Source organism: Blennius ocellaris (assembly GCF_963422515.1).
Source record: "Blennius ocellaris genome assembly, chromosome: 6".
NCBI lineage: Eukaryota > Metazoa > Chordata > Actinopteri > Blenniiformes > Blenniidae > Blennius > Blennius ocellaris.
The window spans coordinates 6,886,553-6,908,946 of NC_137655.1; the positions used below are offsets into that span (position 1 = coordinate 6,886,553).

General features: G+C 39.7%; 1 protein-coding gene across 2 annotated transcripts; it reads right to left on the reverse strand.

Moving 5' to 3' along the window:
• Positions 1-310: 310 nt before the first annotated feature.
• On the reverse strand, positions 311-21,055 carry LOC308131146 (poly(rC)-binding protein 3; the record flags this gene model as incomplete). Of its 2 annotated transcripts, none has more annotated exons than XM_080497754.1 (12): positions 311-347; positions 4,017-4,186; positions 4,708-4,760; positions 7,237-7,312; positions 8,304-8,345; positions 11,169-11,243; positions 12,666-12,794; positions 14,783-14,914; positions 15,843-15,959; positions 17,096-17,128; positions 17,221-17,244; positions 20,981-21,055. In XM_080497754.1, 12 exons carry the CDS (start codon positions 21,053-21,055, stop codon positions 311-313), a joined length of 963 nt encoding a protein of 320 aa, XP_080353880.1. The 2 variants fall into 2 exon arrangements, with proteins under 2 accessions (XP_080353880.1, XP_080353879.1); XM_080497753.1 differs by having other exon boundaries at positions 7,237-7,315.
• Between the last annotated feature and the right edge of the window lie 1,339 nt (positions 21,056-22,394).

The following is a 22,394-nucleotide window of genomic DNA, read 5'->3' on the forward strand; positions in this document are numbered from 1 at the left end:
AATGTACGGCGACGTGTGAAAGATGCGAGGGAAACACAAAGCAGTGCAGTGCATGAGATGTGGTGAAGGGTACTAGAGAGCCAAAAAACAGTAACGCAACCGTTTTCCGGGAAAACAGAAACGACGAGGGGGCTTCAGAAGAACGTGAGGAGTGTTTGCAGATATGTGTTTGCAGTAAATACAATACATAATCAAACTCAAATATCAACAAACACAGAGAAATCAATCTTTAAACCAGCTGCAATGCTTTTTTTTTTTTTTTTGCTTTTTTTGGGGTCATGTGATGCACTGAGGAAGGACGGGTAGGAAATTAGAGTATGCCCATTCCAGTGACTTCAGACGTCAGCCTAAAACGGTACAGGAGAGGAGGGAGGGTGTTCGGGGTGGGGGGAAGAGTAGAGGGGTGGGTGGGTGGGTGGGTGGGGGGGTCAGACAGAAAATAAGACAGCTGTAAAAGAGGAACTTTCACTTGGGAAGTGAAAGTTGTGCCCGTGTTCGGAGTATCTTCACTTTCCACTGGACCTGCTTGCCTCCCATAGATATGGCCGTGGAGCCATGCAGCATTACGGTAATATACCCCTTATCTCCCCCATCTCCCCCCTTCCCTCCTCACAAAGCCATGCGGTGGATTGAAACGAGTGATGGGTGTCATGAACGGCTGTATTTCTCCACACAGGCATCACATCACTCTTCTTTATTTTTTTTCTTAACAGCATTGCTCAATGGCAGTCATTTACTCCTTTTTTTTTTTCTTTACTTTTATTAATTTTCCAGTTTTTATTCATTTTACTTTGCAGACAATGACACAAAAGGACTAATTCATCTTATATAACAAGGACAGAAACTCATGTTTGTGCAATAGTATTCTTGGAATGAGGCATGCTAAATAAATAGTTCAAGAAATAGTTTGACATTTTTTGGGGGGAAAATAAACTTTTCCACTTTCTCACATGAAGTCGTTTTAAATGGTCGGTTGTGTAATTGTCTCTGTGGAGATTTTATTGAACTTCTAATAACTCATCAAGGTGCAGTATGTCAATTTCTTGTAATGCCACTCATGTGCTGTCCGAGGCAGTAGTGAGTTGCTGAAAGACTTTCCCTCTGTTAGCTCTTTTGTATTTCTGGTACGGGCAGTTTCTTTCAGTTAGTAATTTCAAAGAGGTTCAGCCACTATTATGTTCACTGTCCAGTGTGTGTTTATTTAAACTCAACAGGCTAAAATTGGCTGCTTTGCATCCTAAAAATGTCTTTCTTGCACTGTTCATGATTGCATATTGAAACTATCTGCTCATGATTTCGCGTGTGTATGCAAAATACACATAAATCAACCAATAAAAAAAGGTGTCCAAGCCTCTACCATGAGCCTAAATCACAGTTTATGTACATGGAATCTGGCATTGATACCACACAGTATGGTATCTTCTCTGGCTACATTTTATATTCCTAACATTGGTAGTATTTCATATATAATGTACATGTATAGGGTATTTAAATAGCCATACATTGTCATCACTAACTTATTATGCCAGCTCGGAATCCATGCCAACCCCGAGCCACTGCAAGGAATAATTATGCTCATATTCTTTTAGTTTTTTTCCAAAAATTATCAACCACAGGGGAGCTATTAAGTTGAACAACTAATAGTCTATTGGAGAGAGTCCTCTGATCAGGAAGGAAATAGACCTTATACCTTTGAAAACTTTGAAATAATCAGCTCGTTTGTGTCGGCATACTAACTCAGCACATCTCTTTGTCTTTCCAGCACAATAATTAGTGAGGTACAGGAGGGTTCAATATGTCAGTTTCCTACATAAACACTAAGCCAAGCGCCGCCTCCGACATGTAGCTTCGTATTTAAGTCAGAAGTGCTTGATCGCATCCGACTTTCTACAAGAAAAGAGAAAGTGAAGAAGCCCAGTTTCCAAAATGTCAAACTATCCCTTTGATAAATACACTCTCTACATCAGTTGTGTGTGGGGATCGTCCTACAGGGTAACACACAGAGGTTAACCGTAAAGCTGTGGTGGTGGTGTTGGCTTCTGAAAAGAGAGCCAGATATGGGGTGACTTCAGGATGTTGTCATGGATGAGGGGTCATTCCACATGGCAGCCACGTCCCTGAACCTGCCATTGGAATGATGGGGAGGGGGGGAAGCAGTAGCCATTAGTTTCTTTGTGTACTCCTCTCTCAAATCCCATTCTGAAGTGAAAAAAGCGCTCTTTGTTGAGTGCTAATGCGGATAACATTTGACTTTGAGTTGTGCGTTAGCCTGTGGACATCTGGGACGCTCTGTCTTCTCAGAGCTGCACTGACAATGTACGACAAGTTTCAATGAACAGGAAGGAAAACAAGTCGCATTAAGGCCTTAACATGCTCTCCACAATGTACATTTACGCAGGGTCTGCTGCCGCCCCACTGCGTTTGAGCGCACGCAGACCAAAATTTGTGGCTGCACAGCTTGTGCGCTGTCGACTGCGCAGGAGATCCTCCGTCTCCACGTCGGAACAATCCCAAATTAAAAGTAATTATAGATACTCAAATGGCTCAGAACTCCTGAAATGAAACTTAAACTATTTTAGGAAAGGTGGAGAACACCGGGCAGCAGAAGAGATATTTTCGAGATCGTTACTTTATGTAATGCGCACGGAAGTGAGCTCAGAGTGGAGCATAGTCACAATCATGTGCGCACCTGCAACGTGCGGAAGGTCTGCAGATGTACATTGCGGAGAGCATGTGAAGGCCTTTCGGTAATGCATTTGAAAAATGTACTTGTTTGTATGTATGGATTCAATTTTATACTCTCAGGCCCCATTTACACAACAAAGTTTCAAGTGAAAATGCATTTTGTCAGAAATGTTTCGTGTTTACGCAGCAACGCTTTGAAAAATGAGGAACGTTGACACTGAAATAGCAGAAACACTGAAAACTATGTAGTTCATATGCCAGGCCACAAGTTGCCAGTGTTGTTTGTTTTCTAAATAAAACTACACGCACATGCACGCAGAGAACAATACAGCAGCAATCTGAGTGTTGCTGCTTCAAATTAATTGCCCTATGGGATCAATAAAGTTTTCTGAATCTGAATCTAATTTGACATACTTTAATCAAATGAGTCTCAAAGGTGGTGAATATTCAGTCTGAAAATTGTTTTCCCCCCCCAAAGTCACTGTCTAATCTTTGACAAATTTTAAGAAATAAAATCCCAGCTATACAAACATTGAAATATGGAAAGTAACTCAATTGATGTATTTTTCAATTTAAATCTATAGGGCTAAAATCCTGAGAATTATTCAGTATTTGATATTATTGATGAGGATGCTAATCAAAAGATTAAAACCAAAAGGCAGAACATATGTCCTAATAATAATTGATCGTTTTGTTTTATAGTTTTTATGTGGTTACAAGATTAATCATACTGCAAAACGTCCTCACAGTGGTTCTTTCTGCCACATTAAGCCTTTTTAGGTGGAGTTCATCCTTGTGTTTAATGTAATTATCATGAAGAATATGGCCTCATTTCCAAATTGATATAAGCATTAAATATTGATAATTCATTTATTGATGATCCAATTTACTAATCTGCAGGTTCTTTTCAAAGACAGTTTGCTTGCCTCTGTAGTTGAGCTGGCAGAGCTCCCATGAGCCACTTACTCCAGTAGAAACTTAATGCATTTTAATATCTACACTTGGCTGGATGTAAGGAACAAACGCTGCCAGAAACGACCAAGAAAAGAGCAACACACACAAAAAAACCCCCAAAAAACAATGAATAGCCACATTTAGTCATGGGCTCATCTATCTCCTGTTGAAACCTGACAGACATTGTACATTTTCAGGCAGCTCATCAAAGTGTCAGTGTCACAGATGTCAAAACTAAACTGGTGGAGCATTTCTCTCTTCAAACAGCATGATCACATGTCACACTTTGCTTTTGATCTCCACTCCGCGCGTGGCTGTTGGACACGTTTGATCACTTAAATGGAGCAGCAGGCCGATGGCGGGAGTTGAAAGGTTACCTGGCGTTGATGAGATACTGCGCCAGGCTGATGTTGGCGGGGGTCCCTGTGATGGTGATCTGGCGCTCCGACGAGCCCTCCATGGCATTGGCGATTTTGATCTGCGCGCCAGACATCTGGCGAATCTCATTAATTTTGGTTCCCTGGCGTCCAATAATGCACCCTATTAGCTACGAGGAAAGAAAACCCACAAATCTTTCATCCAGAAGGGAAGCACACCTCTGTGTTCTCTTCAAACCTTTTATTCAATATGATAAGGCAGGAAATGTTTAATGGGTTATGAAATTGTCTTAAGTTGAGTTCAGATTAAGAAACTCAAGTTGGATTAAGGAAGGCACGGTCAGCAGATCAGCTCATGGGGGGCATTCTGCTGTTAAGAATTAAGAATTTGCGGGATCATTATTGCTAATGTCATTCATTTATTCATGTATCATTAATAAAAATACAACACCCAAAATGTTTCTGTTATCAGTTAATTAAAAATATAAGTCGAGTTTTAAACTTTCAGTAATTCCATCAATGGTCTCTTTGACCAACACTTTTTCAGCATTACACTACCTTAGAAACCTCTTTTCTGTGTGCTCTTCATTTGATTTACAAATATAGATCTATTATTTATATAATGTTATAATTGATGTATCTATATATTTTTAAAAAAGCCTTCAGAGAATTGCCTCTTTTGATTACTCACATCATTAGGAATGGTGAGTTCATGGGTGCTGGCTGGTGGACTGGCATCCAAACCTGAGTTGGAGAACAAAAGCACAAGAAAGATTATTTGAATTCAACCGATGCCTCTTACCTGCGATGAAGGGTTTTTCAAGGAATATGCTATAATTTTGGAATAAACAGATTTTCGATCGCAAGTTATGAAAGGAAAGTGGTGCCACTCTTGTAATACTGATGGAGGTTGTAGACCCGTTTATTCTCCAGCTTTGACAAGCCACTTTTCACAAATTAAAACTTGCCTTGAGTTGCAATACATTTTCAGATAATCAACCCTAGAAACATGTTTGAAAAATGTTTGCAAAATGAGCAGATGTTTCATTTATGAAATCTATCATTAAGAATTGTGAATTTGTATTTGTCGCTGTTTTGGCTGTCATTGCTATTATAGCCATTTGAACTGCGTTTTGCCTCGTTGGTTTAGCCACCAAGCCCTTTCACCATTACACTATTGCTTTCATCATATCCAACAGGTAAACCAGTATGATGAGCAAATGAAAGCGAATGAGTCTGAACAAGTTGAATGAAACTGAAACCAAGAATTCTGGCAAAAAAATAAATAAAAAAATGATAATCTCGTGCAGTAAAAGGCAGACATCAGATTGTATATTATGCATGTTTTAAAGGACAAACATTTTCACAAGATTTGTTTTTGTTTTTCTTAAAAGCCACATTTGTAACATCAAACTGCTAAATGACGCCACGGTTCCATGACATTTCAAGTGAAAATGCATAGTTTTTGTGCTTTTGTTTCAGAAAAGATTCATACGATTTGAGAACAATGTCCGTTTACTGAAACTGCAGAAAACACTGTGATTAGCATGTCATCCCGTGATTTGGCGCCGTTTGTTTTTATAATGAAACCACACACACATTCATGGCAAGTACACAGACATTTATATGGACAGACCAAGAAGTTGAGTTGCTATTCCGGGTAACTGTCGACTATAAAACTACCAAGTCCCAGGACAGTAGGGAGTCTTGACACTCTGGAGGCAGCAATTGTTGTTTTTGTCCATCTACTCACACATGTGCAGGCCTGTGTAAAATCATTTTCTCAATGTTGTAAATGCAAAATCTTTCTGAAATAAAAACACAAAATGAATGCATGTTTAATTGAAATGTCATGTAAACAAGGCCAGAATTTCCCTAACTGAAGGTTGCTTCTATACACGGTGCTACTTGGTCACACTTGAGCTCCTTTGACATGTTTGAGCTTTTAGCCCACATAGTCTCAAACGATAACACCTGTTACCACGATTTATAAAAAGAACTTGCGTCTTTGGCATACCGCACAGAAAGTGCCTCGTACTTCAGGTTTTAAAATCTCATATGACTTGAAAAATTTGATTCAAGGCTCTTAATACATATGATGTATTTTGACGAAATACTACCTTTTGATTGCGTTTTGAGCGTTTTCCATTTCCTGCAATAGTCCTCGAGTCTTGATTGAAATGTGTTCCATCACGATGAGCATCCCTACTTTACAGTACATCTGTCAGCAGTATTATTCATATTCGTACCATGTCAACTGCCTTGAATCCTCTGGAACTGAAGCAGTTTCTATACAGCAATTTAGTCCAAGAAGGTTCAGAGGTTTGACCTGAAATGCGCTAACAAAACTGACAATGGGGAAACTACTGGCATGACTCTATGCAACATTAATAGATGGGACTAATGACTGAACCAAGCCAGTTTGAGTTGGATTTCGAACTCGAAGCAATTTTAATGTCAAAGCATTGTTGGGAGCAGCCAGGAAAGTCGCCTCTAATAATAATACCAAGATTTTTGGGGGGCGAATGTAGCCCTCTGATGTTATCAACCCATGCATTTAATTTACCATAAGAAAGTTAAATTGAAGATAAGAAAAAATTCACTTGATGCTTATCTACAGCTTATATAACTTCCAGTTTGTCCAGCAGAAACCCATTTCGAGCTTTCAAGAGCATTGTTGATTCACTAACTGATTTGCCCCATGATGGCAACTCGCATATCCTTTTCAGGTAGCGGTTTATTCATGAGACCTTCAATTACTCTTTTGCAAACACACATGCAGGTCACGAGACGGCTATTACATATACTATGGTCTGAATGAAATTGTTCCTTTCAGATAAGGAGGAGATCCAGTCGATTATTACAGCACAGTGTTCCCTGCCCATTCCCCTGAAGGTTTTTGTCTTTTAACAAAAAGTAAAATGGCCTTAAAAAATGTGTTCGGGGGAAGATGTGTGTCCTGTCGCCAAGAGATAATGCAATTTCGAACACATCGTTTTAGAATGAATCCCAGTGTCATTTTCTCTGGCATCGTCTCAAGACAGCTCTGAGAGAAAAATATAGACATGGGGGGAAAAAAAATCAAAGGAGGATAGAAACCACAGGGGCCAAGGCATGCTGTGCTAAAAGAGATAAGGTGCGAGGTAGGGAAAGAAAAAAAAAAAAAGTTTCTCTGGATGCAAAGAGAAGGAATTATCTATAGGGCCTTGTGGGTACGTACCAGGGAAAGCAGGGGTGGTCTGTCCGAGAGGGGTAAAGGGGGTTTGCTGCATAGCCAACTGGTGGAGCTTGGTCAACTGCTGAAGGGTTAGGAGGGAAAGTAGAACTAAGAGGTTACTGTTACACAGGTCACACCAAGAAATGAAGCCAACCAAAACGAGAGTGAAGAAACGGTGAGGAGGAGGAGGAGGAGGAGGAGGAGGAGGAGGAGGAGGAGGAGGAGGCCATGACACAGGGTGGTGGAGGATGAAAAGTATCGTAAAAAAGAGACGGAGAGAATAGGAAGGGGGTGATTGTCTGTCACGGACATGGAAATAGCTTGATAATTTGATGTTCAATTCTACCTGTTTCCCTGTAATCTCCACGCACTCGAATGTATTTTTTTTTTTAAATGGCTCCACTTGTGAGCACACTATAATTAAATGCAGGGAGACGTGTCATTTGCCCCCTCAATTACCACATGGCTTTCAAGTCGGCACTTACAGCTCACGAGCCCAGAACCTTCGGTTTCACATGGTGTCAGAGCGGGCGCTCTCAACCCCTACATGGTCGCGGGGTGTCTGCCCTCCTGCTGTGTATCATTTCCATCAGGAATGAGGAAAGATGGATGCTTTAAAGGCGCCTTCTCCTTTTAAGAGGGGTTTTAATGAGGGTGGAAGAGAGTGTCAAGTCTGTGCTTGAGTGATTGTAGCGTCAACCACCCCCTGCAATGGCATCAATCACTGCGCAACTTTGAATTAGTGGATCTGACACAAGGTAGCTCTTGAGATGCTCCGACGACAAGGACAGATGAAGGCAGATTATTAATGGAGACTCTATGGTCTGCTGGAATTAAAGGGGTGTCTCCATCAAAACTGGTATAACCGTGCCTTTATCATTAGCACCAGGATTCACCAATTTATTACCAATCACTCCAACCTCAAAACTATGTGCAGACAGTCTGGTCATTTTTTATGTATGACCTGTCTCGATCCAAGTGATTGTCACTTAAAATTGAGCATCGGTTCAGCTTATAAATCTGGCACAGGTGTGTGTATTGATTTGATTGAAAAGAGACCACCAACTTACATCTGGGTGTGGTATGGCATACTGTCCCTGAATTGTGTAGGCCTGGAAAGATGAGAAAAAATAGAGCAGATTTCAGAACAAGAAGTGAAAAAAAAGACATCAGACAAAGAGAGTGAGCTTTTGAAGTCTGATCTATGGGTGGTCAGAGTAATGCCCGCAGGCAAGCGGTAACCCTGCAGAGACCTTGTGGGCAGCCTTTAGGGCATTTTGTAAAGAAAGCCAATACAAACATGTTTTTCAAATATGGCATTTATTAATGACTTTCTAAAAATGTCACCAAACTCACCATTTGTGCAAAAATGTAGTGTGTGATTTGTAACAAAGCTATCAACAAAGATATTCATATAATTATAAGAGATGTGTTCACTTGACTGGAATTTTTGATAAGATTGATATGAACACAATTGATATTTAGGCATTCTTAAAAACCAACCAAGTTGAATCATTCCAAGTAACAATCTGAGCCTAAACATTTATTGCTTGTTTTTAAACCTTAAAACAATTAAGGCATAAGACGTGCTGAAGGGAGAGTTGCAAACCTTGCATACAAGTTGGAGTTTGAGCACTTCTGATTCCTCATTCTAAATAGTGTTGTTATTGTTCTGTGGTTCTGTAAAGGTATTTTGTAGATGATGTTCATGTCTTTGTGCTTTAGGATTTGTTCTTATAAAGACCAGCACTCTGAATTCCCCCAGAATGTACCAAGTTGTGTTTTTCTTTTTTTTGTGAGATTGTTTTTTCTGCTTTCTACCAGCAGCACTTCAGAATCCGAGCAGTTTTTGCCTTTTTTTTCTTTTCTTTTTTTTTTTAGGTTTTGGAGTTTCATTCTTCCTACTTCTGCTTTGTTGGAATAACGTTGAAATGATGAAGTAAAAGATTTCACATGTCAACACAATGAGTATTTCTTCTAAAAAAACCATCTGAATTGTAAGGCCTTTCATGAGGTAATTTCCTGCCGGGTTCATTTTTGTAGAAACATTTCATGAATATTAGACTTTCTTTTTTTTTTTATGAATTGACCCACCAAATTCTCAGTACACCTGTGATTCATCAAAGCAATGTGACTTGGGAATAGAATTGGGCTATTCTATTCTATTCATGTTGTCACAATGTCAGTAAATTATAATACCATTTGCTATTTTCCTGTGATTTCTTTAAGGCTATCAAAAAACCAACCTGTATGTATGTGTATGTGTGTATGTATGTGTGTTGCCTAATTATCTTGCAATGTATAATGTTTGAATGGCTTAGGTTAGGTCTTATTCTTAGTAATGATGTAAAAACTATTTTGTCAAAATGATCTATTAACTAAGGAAATGGAGGTAATGCTAACTTTCTCACCAACCAACAAAAACAATCGTCCTGCAGCCCTCTATCTACACAATTGGATCTAATCATAGTTGATGCTGAAAATATTACACTGAAGAAATGCATGTAGCACAAGAGCATTATGTCTTTGAGAATGGAGTGTAATGGGACCTTGTCATCTCAGTTTTAGTAATGCAAACAGGACCACTTTGAGCAGGAAGAAAAATGACTATGTTCTCGACACTGTTTCAGTATACAGTACATAAACTATATTTAGAACCAGCTGGCAATGCAACTTCAGCTTCTTTACAATTCATCACTTTTGGTTCTGCCGTTTCATGTTTAATTCATAAATTCACCTCGACGAGCAAAACACCTGCTGAAGTCTTGAGTGAGTAATTACTCGAATCCCAGGCTAGCCTGTAAATGTGTAAGGTAGAGTTAAACGGCATATCTTCTTTACATGCATCATATTCAAGTTCCAAGTGACTGTCATGTCACATCTTTCAGGAATATGAACTGTGATGTTGCATCAATACTTCCCTGTAAGTTTCACAAAGGTGGAATTCATGCGGTTCTTTCTGTGCTGCCCAGCTGTTTGTGTGCTTTGTCTGCCCGCTGTGAACGTGTTTGCACATCAACATTTTTCAAAACAGGCCTTATGCATTATCTTCTCCGGAGGTTTCAATTGTGTCTTCCACTTAGCTCCTACTGGGCATGATTTCCAGACAAAAGAAAAGCCCCCAAATTTGAGTCATTACAAGTTGTTATGTGCCGTCTTTCTCAAATGTATCCCTTTTATTTGAGAAAATGCAAATATGTTCAGCTCCTTATAGTAGAAGCATGCAGCAAAATGTACCGTACTAGATGGACAAAAGCTAATTTGTTTTGAAATTAGACATGGCCTCACCAGAAAACACTGAAGTAGCTGCTTCATATGGGCTTAATATATGTTTATTCTGCCCTCTAGTGTTTGTTGTAAATATGACAGAGACACAGGAAGATAGTTTGATTGTAAAGTATGTAGAGGGGGAAGATAGTTAAACTCTTTTACCCACGTAACACAAAAATCAGTTCTAATTGAATTTATCATGCAGAGTTGAGTTTTTCTGATGGACTGAATTAATGTCGGGTGGATGTTTGACTCCGAACTTTAAAACTACCAAGTCCCAGGAGAATATGGACTGGTAGTCATGACACGCTGGAGGCCAACTTGTTTTTATCGTCCATCTACTGAGCATGTGCAGTAGAACCATTTACTATAGTTGGGGTGCTCATGCGTAGTAGCAGCATTTCAGAAAAGTTGCATTTTCCCTCTTGCACAGAGACGAAGTTGGAGCAATTTCAAAAAGTTGTTTTCCTCATTTCCACGGTGTCAAGTGTTTTTAAAAATGTTGTACGTTGCGAGTAATTTTCAAAAAGTTGCTTATCCTGTGGTTCTGAGCAGCGTGGTCATTGAAAGGGACAGCAACGTGTAAATGGGGTCTCAGAAAAACTTAGCAACCGCATATTAGGCCTCCATGCATAAAACTTTGCTCGTAGTTGCTTAACACTTACCTGGCCACCAGAAAAAATTACTGGAGTGGAGGCGGGCTTTGGGCGATAAGGGATGGTGGCACCTTTTGGTGGAGACTAGGAAACAAGCAAGAGAAAAACAATCAGTCTATGTATAAAAAAAAGCTGAGCAGACAAATGTGGCCATCCTCTACTAAACACTGTTATTAAACCATCAGTGCCTCTGATATGACAATAAAACCTCCAAAGCTTCCCACAAACTATGGAACTGTTTGCATTTAGTAGCTCACAAAGGCTAGAAAGTAACCTCGCAATACTTCCCAGACCACAAAATACAAACCTACAGCCAGGACCATCTTAGCTTGGGCTACAAGTAGTGTTCTATAACCTGACTGTCAAAATCTGGTGCCATTATTACAATATTCAAATAACATTTGAAGACGAGTGATTGTTGCAAGTAGAAAGAAATGTATATATTAACATGTATGTATAAGTACCATACCGTGTGTGTGTGATGAAAATGTGACTATTTGGGTATCGAATGATTTTTTTGCTAGAAGAAAAAGGAAGCTGCTCTGAGACCTCTCATGAACTGGAAATCCCTTTAAGTTGCTAATCAGACCATAGAGATGTATTAATTCTCTCCATAATCACATTGCACAGGTCCCACACAAGATGAAACCAGCTCTCAACAACAAAGGACAAGATGACTAAGAGGCAACAGAGTCCCCGACTGTGAGGAATGTCAGAATTAGTGGGTAGGTTTTGAAAATGACTGGAATATTCTTTTCACTTGAACAAAGAAAGAAGGATCCACAAAACTGGGAGGTATTAGCTGTCTACATTTTTTGGCAATTGGAGCATAAAAGCTTCGTATGTGTGATTGTGCTTAAATGCACGGCAATGTTTCTGTTTTCTTATAAATGCACCGGCTTGTATATCAAAGCCTGCAGGGAGGTGGTTTCAACAAGAAAGTCGGGGGGTTGAAAACTTACTATAAAGACACAGAATTATTGATTCATGCTGTGCTGCAGCAACACGGCTATTCAAGACTGTGGAGTGGGCTTAATCAAATTTCTTCTGTAGCTGCTGTGCTGTGCTGTGGTGGGAGGAGTGCTGACTTAGGTATCATATCCTCAAAGACAATATCCAGACACAGCAACAGCCTTCTGAATGTTGCTGACAGTATCATGCTTTACCTGTCAGTTCAGTTTTGTATAGTCGTCCATGGAAACTGTCACAATAATTGTAGATTGCTTTCACCAAAATGCATCGAGCTTATTTAATCACGACCCTGAGAACACTCACAATATATAAATCCTCACTTCCCTTCTGTCATTGCTGCAATCAAATGGAAATAGACAAAACAACCCTTTTCGCACTTCAGAAGCACAAGCCGACAGATGGTTATGGACATGGTTGGTGATTCTGACCATTCGCCATTAAAATGTCATGTGTGCTAAATATCCCCCAGCCACAGTAGAAACATCCCAAAGCAAGCGTCTGTTTTCAGAAGTCTTCCCATACTTCATCCTTTACCTCCAGCATGACTACACAGATTTGTTTGACACACTGGATGATGGCTTCTGGGGTCCCAGAGATTGTCACCGCACGTTCCGTGGAGTTGGGCAGCATGTCTCCTGCCACCTGTACCTGGGCCCCTGTTGACTAGAGCATAGTGAGGAAGTTTGAGGGACTCGCACACACTGATACAACTTAATTCTAACACATGTAACGGTATTTCTAAGTGTGCAGGCATTCAATTGCAGGTGATTGGTAGATGACTGATCAGTGTTGCCAAACAACTTTTCCTTGTGCATATTAGGATTTGAAAGACTGCATGTCAGACTTTAAAAGAACTCTGTGGTAGTTGTGATATTCGGTCTGCCTTCATCTTGATGTGCTGTCAAGCTTTTACATTTGTATATATCTGAGGGTGAACATGTGCATCCTTAGTGTGATTGCTGTACTTTTCCAGCTTTCATTTCGTGACGGCTGTTGGAAAGTGGTAGCTGTACAGATTTTTCTTTGCAGCAACCTAAGCTCTTTAAAGGCTTATTGAATTATCTGAATCAGAATTCTAAGTTGGTGATGGTCTTGAGTTCACATTTTTCACTGAACTCCAACAATTTTTTTTGTGTTAAATCATTTCAATCAATTCATGGATCTCATGCCAACATAAGTAATTAGTACCACCAAAATCCGTAATAGACTTCCATATTTTTTTCTGTGTCGATGGATTGCATTATTTTTTAATTGTATATACCATCAGAGTTTTTCGTGGCCAGTTGCGTGTCTTTTCACCTGCACTTTGTACAAAAGCAAAAACAAACAAAAAACGGATATAATTTTTATAATGCTATCTAGTGGGTAGCGGAGTGGCGTAATACTTCCAGTTTGTTTCTCTCTTTATGGAGTTTGCAAGTTCCCCCTGTTAATCCAGTTTGTTCCCATGCATACATTTGATTTTTGCGAAAAACTTAAGTCAATTAAGAGCAACTTGAAATAATTAGAAAAAAGACCGCAAGACCTAGGAGGGGGCACAACAAAAAAAACACCTTAGAGGAAAATCTGCATAAAAACTTGTGTAGAGCCAGCTGATGAATGGATTATTACCACAGTCACAGCAACAGCGCAGCCTTTAAAAGAAAGGCTGCGCTGATTTGCGCTTTTCGAATGTATCAAATACAGACACAATCACAAACATGAAATGTTTTCAGATGTAGTCAGTCACATTGTGCATTGTACATTAATACATTACCATAACGTTTTGCTAAATCTGGGACAAATACCAGATATTGCATATTTATTTTGAATTGCTTTGTTTACCCCCTTGGTACATTAGCTTTGACTTGCTTGTGCCTTAGCAGATTATGTTCTAAGTTGGATGACATGGTAAAGAAGAGATGGATTGGTATATGGTTATCCATGGTACCGAGAAAATTCACTTTTCTTAACATGGCAGCTCTAACCACTGTCGATTCATAGGTGTTCCAGGCTTCTCAAAGCTCTGACAAACTCATTGGTGATGAGGACTAACGAAAGAGATGAAAATGATGCTGCTTCCTCCAACATATCATTGAAATGAAGACAAAGAATGGCACTTGTACAATCAAGAGTGCTCTTATGTGTTAACTGAGCGTCGGGATAGAGTCCTGCCTTGCATCAAAAAGACAACTCGAAGGACACTCCTTAAGGCTGAACACTTCATTATTAACAAAGGCCCATTTGCAACAAGTGGTGATCACATGCAGGCCCTAAACACCTACGACTGATGTGGCCTTGGGCTGTAGTGCAATCATGCTGCTCACACTGCTTTTCTCGATGTTTAATCAATCTTTCGGTAAACTACAGTTTTTGAATAGTATTCTTACTGTATGTTGTCACAATGATGGTGATAAAAAGCCCTCTTGTCAATGTATGGATCCACACCATGCTTTGCTGTCCCTTCTAGATTTGAACCATCTCACAATAGGAGTAATCATCTGCTTTTGTCGCGTTAGGCTTGTAGACTCTATTAGAGGACTCTGTGCGATAGTGTAAGATTACACGCTTTGCTACTCCCAAATGGATCCAGGGACATCTCTAAAAGGAGAAAAGACAATAAAACTATATAGGTGATATAAAACAAGGGGAAAAAAAAAAGGTTTATATACCTCTCTCATTTCTTTTATTTTGGACCCTCCTTTCCCTATGAGAGAGCCACACTGGCTGGCTGGCACGACGAGCCTTAAAGTGACCGGGGGCTTGCTGGTTGCTGGGCTGTTGCTCATGGAATTGATAATGTCCTAGAAAACAACAACAGATATTTCATTTAACAAGGAGTTTAATGTTCTCTGTGTGACCTCAAACACTTAGGTTATTAATTGTTTAGTCGCTGTAGGGCGACAAATGACCTGCAATGACACATTTGTTTCAGTGAGTCCTTTCAGTTATTTTCATCTGTTTTGCAACCTAAATGCGTGCTGCTCTTTGGGTGTGTCTGCCAATGTCTGACTCATTGATATTCCAGGTTACAAAACGGATCACTGGGAACACAGCAGTCAGTCAAAGATCACTTACAGTTAAGTTACTTTCACTTTTGTTTCGAATAGTTTACCATAACATTACTACATAAAAGTAAGGTAAATAAATGGTAAATCATTTTCAACACATAGGAAGGGCAACATGGTGAATTCAATTGGCATAATTGGGATTGGAATAGCATATCTTTTACAAACTAAACTGCCCCTTTATCATTAGAATTTTTTTTTTTTTTTTTTTTTATCATTTTCATTTTTCATTTTCACCTGTTAGCAGATGAGATTGCTAAACAATACATTTATCAAGGAAGAGAATAGGTTCATGGTTGGCCAAGATTTACTTGGTCTTACTAGGTCATCCACAGCCTACAACTATTAATACTTTACCAATCCCCTTGTGGAAATTGTATATGATCAGGTTTCTTGTGGCATTTCTACTTCAACAAATCAACATTGACTTACACAGCAGGTCTTTAAGTTATTCCTGGTCACTATGTAATTTAAACTGTGTGTGTGTGTGTGTGTGCACGTCTTTAATATATGCAATGTATAAGCAATGACAGTTCAGAACTTGAGACAAATGATGTGAGCGCATATTGATCAGAAGGGTTGGTATGTGATGGCTTGCATGCTCGTATGAGTTCAACATGTCACAGAAAATAATCATGTCACTAATTGTGCAATCCAGTCACACCTCCTCAAATTTATAGGCAATCATGGCAAAAGCCTTGAAGATGGTGTCTGTTGGTCCAGTGATGGTGACAATCCTTTCTGGACAGTTGCCCTCAGAAATATTGATCCGTGCTCCACTCTAAGAAAGAAAGAAAAAACCAAAAAACACACTGTCTCACACACTGAATAATATTGACAGTTGTTACAGGTGGTGTAATCACGGTATGGATTTTAACCTGGAATGGACATTTGCGAAACCTATCAATACAAGTGCATTGAAGAGGATTGGCCCAATTGAATGACCATTGTCTGTTCTTATTGTGCGATCCCAGTATATACCTCAGTAGATCTTTATCAATGAAATGAAAGAGGTTTGGCATACAGGAGTTCACAACCAAGTGAACCGATGGTACCCTGTACCCAGTCTAAATCCTTCTTGGCTGCCAGAGATCACAGGGGGCCCCTGGGCTCTGCCTGGGATGAGTTATCAAAATTAGGTTATATTTGATAGAAAGCCCTGGTGTTGTTTTCTGGGATCGAGAGCTTACCTAGGAAACTGCCTATTGCTTTTTTATTTTTGAAAACCTCCTGCTTCAATATGTTTGTTCTGGGAATCCAGATAGGGTTTAGATGAAGGCAATCTGAGAGGTTCTCCAAAAAAAAAAAATAGATTGGGTCACTGATATCCACTTTGTTCTCCATGTGTTGCCATAAAACCCCTGGACCAGTGATTCCACCAGAGGGGCCCGACTCCCCACATGGGGGACGCCAAAAAGTCATGGCGTGCTCATAAAGTACTCTTGATTTTAAGAGTTTAACATTTTTAACGCCTTAATAATAGGCGAGTCAGCATTTAGAGCATCAGGCTAAAGAGAAATATTAATTGGCAAAAATGAAAACAATTGCCTACTTGGAGAGTTCCACAGAATATGACATGGTTTCATTGAATCAATGGCCAAAATTGAAGCTGAGTGCATATTTTGTGGTGGGAAAAACTAGCAAATGAAAGTGTAACCACAAAGAGTTTAACTTCAGAGAAAATAACTCCTTGTCAAAGAATTGAAACATTTATCTGTATTTTAAATATTGTGTGTAATGCAGTACCTGCAATTTTCTTTTGAAAAAAATATTTTTATAATTGTGTGATGGGGGTTGCCAAGGTTTATTTAGGTAAAAATGTGCGTCGCTCACGAAAAAGGTTTAGAATCACTGGTGTGACCATGCTGTCAAAAGTATATATTTTTAATGCAAATTATATTTTAAATTCTCACTTACCTCTTCTCGCATCTTTTTTACCGTTTCTCCTTTCTGGGGTTAAAAAAAAGAGGCATATGTATGGTTCAAACACTGTCACAAAAACACAATATGCTTTTTAATCATAGAATAAAAGTGCTCCATACCTTTCCAATTATACTTCCAACCTCCTGCAGTAACAAAAGAGAGGAAAAAAAAGAGAATTTTAGTCAAATAAGCTTTAATAAGCTCTTGCATGTGAATGCAAAGTGTGTTACAGCTGCTTGCTGTTGATTTCCCCGAACAAGTATCGAGTGTCCGATACACACAGTTGTGTTGAAGGCCACAATTTCCGTATGCATGTATTCAGTCTTTACGAGGTTGTTTGGAGCTCATTGGGGAAAAGAGCAGAAGAGTTAAAGTTGGCCGCAAGCACCAACACTCCCTGACCTCTCCTCTGTGACTGTGAGGGTCACATCCAATGTGACGTAAAAGCTGCCGGCCGCTTACTGCGCTGCAGCAGTTTCCATTTCTATTCACCAGCTCCTTATGCAAAGCCTTGTTTGCAAATCAGTGTTTTCTTTTGCTTCAAAAGACGATAACCTTTCCCGGTGGGAACCAAATAACAATCTTCATTCATTCATTCAATTCAGTATTACTGAATTAACAGAGTGCCGCTATGACACTCCAACAAAATCCAATCAGGGATGGTTTCAAAACAGTTGAGAAAACCAGAACAGGGAAAATAGCATTCACAGTGAATCAAAATGATTAGTTAACAAATTCTGCAAAACTATATGCACTACTGTGACACCACCAACTTAAGCATTAAAGAGGGAGTGACTGATTTATGTTATGACATATGAAACGCTGTTTCTTGTTGCTCATAAAAAAAATAAAGAAAAAAAGCTGTTGTATCTCTCTGGCTTTTTTTAGTCAGCTTTTAGCATTGGTGCACTCAGAAGCCATTTCTTATTGGTTATTATTGAACTTAAAAAAACTGTTGCTGGAGGAGAACATTGCAAGTAGCTTTAACATTAGCCTGCGCACACAGTGTCTGCCTTGTATTGGCAGCTTGCAATAAGCATTCGCGTCATGAGAGTTTCTGTTCATCGTTCTCAGTTAAATAATTGGCAGCCATGACATCCAGATTATATTTCATGATTTTCAAACAACTCACAAATAAACTGAATTACCTGAATGCATCACAGCAACCGTCCAATAAGTCATTATTTTTAATAGCTAATGTATTAGGGCCACCTGGCCACTTTTTTTTTTTTTATGTAATCAAGGAAAACTCATTAAACTGGTTTCACAGGTCACGGACACTAGAAAAACATTCAGAGTAAGTTTAGCTGTATTAAAGTGTCTCAAGCAGCCATACTTTTGGTAATTGTGGCAGAGAGACTTACATGGCTCAATGGGATCAGTCTAGAGAAAGGGCAAAGCTAACAATTAAATGCTGGAGGGGTGATCATGTGTGAAATGTTCCAGTATCTAATCCAGCCCAGTAGATGTTGGAGGGATCAGCAGTTATTCCACAGATGCAGAGGAAAAATGGATATGGGTCATCCCCCCCCCATGGCAGTCATGGCTGGGGCCCTGGCTGGGTGCAGGGTTATTGAAACAATCATTGGGTCATTGGGCTTTGAATCACCTCACAAGGCAAGGAGAGAATGTTGGCTTCAGTCTTTGCACGATCCAGCTGAGGGGATGATAGTGTGAGTTCTCCAGCTGCCCCACCTCCAGTGAACCGCCCCGACAGACTCAAACCTGAGCTGCTGTTACATAACCACCACTCAAGTCAACACATACGGTGCCCTTTAAAATCTCCAATGGCAGACAAAAAAAAAAAACTAAATATGTGGCCAAGTGCTGGAAGCTGTCGGGCATCCTGAAATTATAGAGTTCCTGTATGGCAGGGAGGGGAAAGGCCACGGTGACTGAACATGAGCAACACATTTCTGATTCTGACCAAGACTTAAGGATTTACAAGCAAAGGAGAAAAGATATGCTATTTATAGTCTGGGCTATGTCACCAGTCTGAGTGGTGTAAACAAAGAATAAGTAGAGAACAAAAAGCAGGGCACCTTTAAAGGCTAGACTCGGAGTCATTCTTGATGTGTGCCTGTCAGTCTGAAATGATTCCAGATGCATGTCTTTATGACTGTACAATAAGTACACCGCAGGCACAGAAAACTAAATGCATCCCCCGCCACCTGCAGGGCACATAATACTTCACCTTTAGATAATATAAAGGCTTGAAGTTTTAAAAGCAATGATTGATGCTGCAGAAAGTGCAGAGATGTTTTGCTTCAGATGCATAACACAACTTGTGTGCAAGATGTTCCAGGGGTGAGGCTGCTCAGGAAAAGCACGATCCATGGCTACGATTTCTCATGCTTTGGAAATGCAGTGTATGGGACATTTACTGGGCTGCACAATGGCACTGTGGTTCAAACTCTTTCCTTTAAGAATGTGTGTGAAGATTTGTGTCTGGATTGTTTTAGATTTCTGAATTTTCTAATCGATGGTCCTCATCCCAGTATGAGTAATTCTTTGACTTTAACATTGCAGCACAACCAAGAGAACAGTGCTCCAGTGTAGATGGGTCGTGTGGAGGCCTTAATTTTGATGCATATACAACATCGCAGACATAGCACATGGACAATTTAGCATAATAAAGCTAGTGCTTATTTTTGTAGTCGCTTCACTCTGAAATATGAAAGTCTTTCACACACTCCGCTCACAACTTGCAACATTGAAAGAGTAGATTGATTGAGTACACAGATTGTGAATTGCATGCAACAAGGATCCCTCATCTGGACTGAAATGATTTCTTTTATTACTGCATCAACCTCCAAGCCACAAGGAAAGCCCCACTAATACTCTTATACATACACAACATTTAACTCCTTTAAAATATTCCTTGCCTGCTATGAATTTTAATCTCTCGGTTCTCATCAGTCCCGTAATTGTGGTGATGTACAATACCTAATGATCTTTGTATGTTATTTTTCAAAAGAAATTGCTTTGGGAATACAATAGATTTTTAGCAACATCATTAACTATTTACTTTGGTTGCTTCCAGCAACTGGATTGGGAGTCGAGAATACTTCTGAGAAAATTGAGGCCAATGCAGTGTCTCCCAAAATGTCCCCTAGACATGTCTATATACAGTTGTATTTGTCTGTTGTTGGGGCTAAAAACCTGGGAGAACCACCATATTTGTGAGGTTCTTCATACCTTGCGAGGAACAAAACCCTGCTTTCAATAACATTTGACATGTTTTTAGGATTTAACGGCAGTTTAGAACAGAAGTGCTATAGCAGGGACAGAACAGAAGAAATGTGTGGGCCAGGGCCTTTCGTCTACACATTTTTTAAATGTATTTTTCAAAAATAAATTATCAAATTAATTAGTGGGGCGTTGAGCTATTGACTTTGTGTAATCAAATACTTAACATTGTCCTTGCTTATAAGATATATGCAATATATAATTTATATTGAAAGTTTTGCACTGTAATGCAAAATTCTAACTGAACAATCTGCAGACCATATATAAATGCACAAATCTCTAACGAAGTGGACTACAGAGGGTGTTAAGAATTATGTGGATTTAATGGAAGGTAATGTGATTTAAGTCCTCTAACGACACATTTTGTCTTGTCATGTTTTGAGAACCTCCAGGTTAGATTGAGAGTTGTGATGATTAAGATGCAGCTCTGGTTAGTGAATCCAATACGTCAATGGGTGGAGCCTTTTGCTTTATGCTGTAGAATTGTGTGTGTGTGACTGTTACAGTCTGAGCTAAATTAAATCAGTGTTGCTGTATTCCCTAACAGGTTTCTGGAAAGGTCGTGAAATATAAACACCCTCCCCTCCTCCCTCCGTCTCTAACTGCCTCTAAAATTATGTGTCTGCTTACTTTTCCATGCATGAGGAGGCGGATAGTGAGGGTGACATTGAGGCCACCTTCTGACTGGACTTTGGTGGGCTCCATGCTAGGGGGAGGTAAGAGCGACCCTGTGCTCGGATGTCCTCAGAAGGAGAAGGAGTTTGGTGGTTTTCCAGCCAGCCAGTCACCTGCAAACATAAGGCAAAAGGCACATGTTAATGACCGTGTGCACACATTTCACATTTACACACAAAAAGAGCAGAATTTTCCATGACTTATGCCATTTTTATGCTGAACTTAAAGTTGCTCTACCAGAATCTACATGGGAAACATGAAAAATGTAGGACTCAGTTTTAGTTGTTCATGTACATCTCTTGTATGTTAATACCTTTTTGAAGAGAATTCTTCATTACACTCATACAAACACGTATTTCCACCATTTAAGTTTCACGGAAAATACCCCGGTTTTTTGACATCTTGCAGTCACGGAAACTCTCGATTCAAACTGGAAAAAGGAATTAACAGTCAGTTTCATAACATTTAACACTATTCTCGTGGCTTGAATACTATTTCTTTGAGAAAGGATGGCTTTTTCTCAGGCTGAATTGGTCACATGTTGATATATGCGCTTGAGCTGCCATGATGCCATCTGTCATATCCCAGAATCCCATGCGGTAGGTTTCCAAAGATCATGACACTTAAGAGACACATACAATCAGTTTGATGATACAAATTTCGGTGTGTTTGTAAACATATTGACTTTGATGTGATGTTAAAGTTATTATACACAAAACTCCTTATATAAATAAAAAGACAGTAACTACTTCAGGCTAAAATAAATTGCTGTAGTGTCTGCAAATCTGACATCATTATTATGAGGTCCCCAAACACAATATTTGCTCCATGAATGATACATAATTGTGCTGCGAAACCCAAGTAAATTGAGTGTAATCATATTCTGTCTACTACTCCTTGCTCGCTCCCCCTTTAGGCCTGTAATCTGCATGCATCCTGCAAAACAGTCTGACATGTGAAAGCCGAGTCTTCGCTCGTTTCGTGTGGTATTTTTAATTGGACACCATATGAGCGTAGAGAGGCGTCCTCCTCCACTCTCGCACTACAGGATGGATGAATACAGGGGAGACGTGCTGCAGAGCTCTGCAAATCGTGACACCGGCCACTACAGGAGCAGACTCATTGCCGTCATTTATCACAGAAGGCCTGCGCTCTGCAGACACACCATAATGAATGCATGAGCTCAACTCGCGAACATGAATACCTCTCTGTAATAATGTTGGCTTGAAGGTGCTGCGTGATGACTTGCAGAATCTTCGGTGGTAATGCCCGCACTGGTAAAAGGCTTCTTTCACAGACATTAAAGTCTTCCTCTTGTGCCCTCATTACAGTTGGTTAAATTACTTTCCTCTCGTCTGCCTTTGTGCTA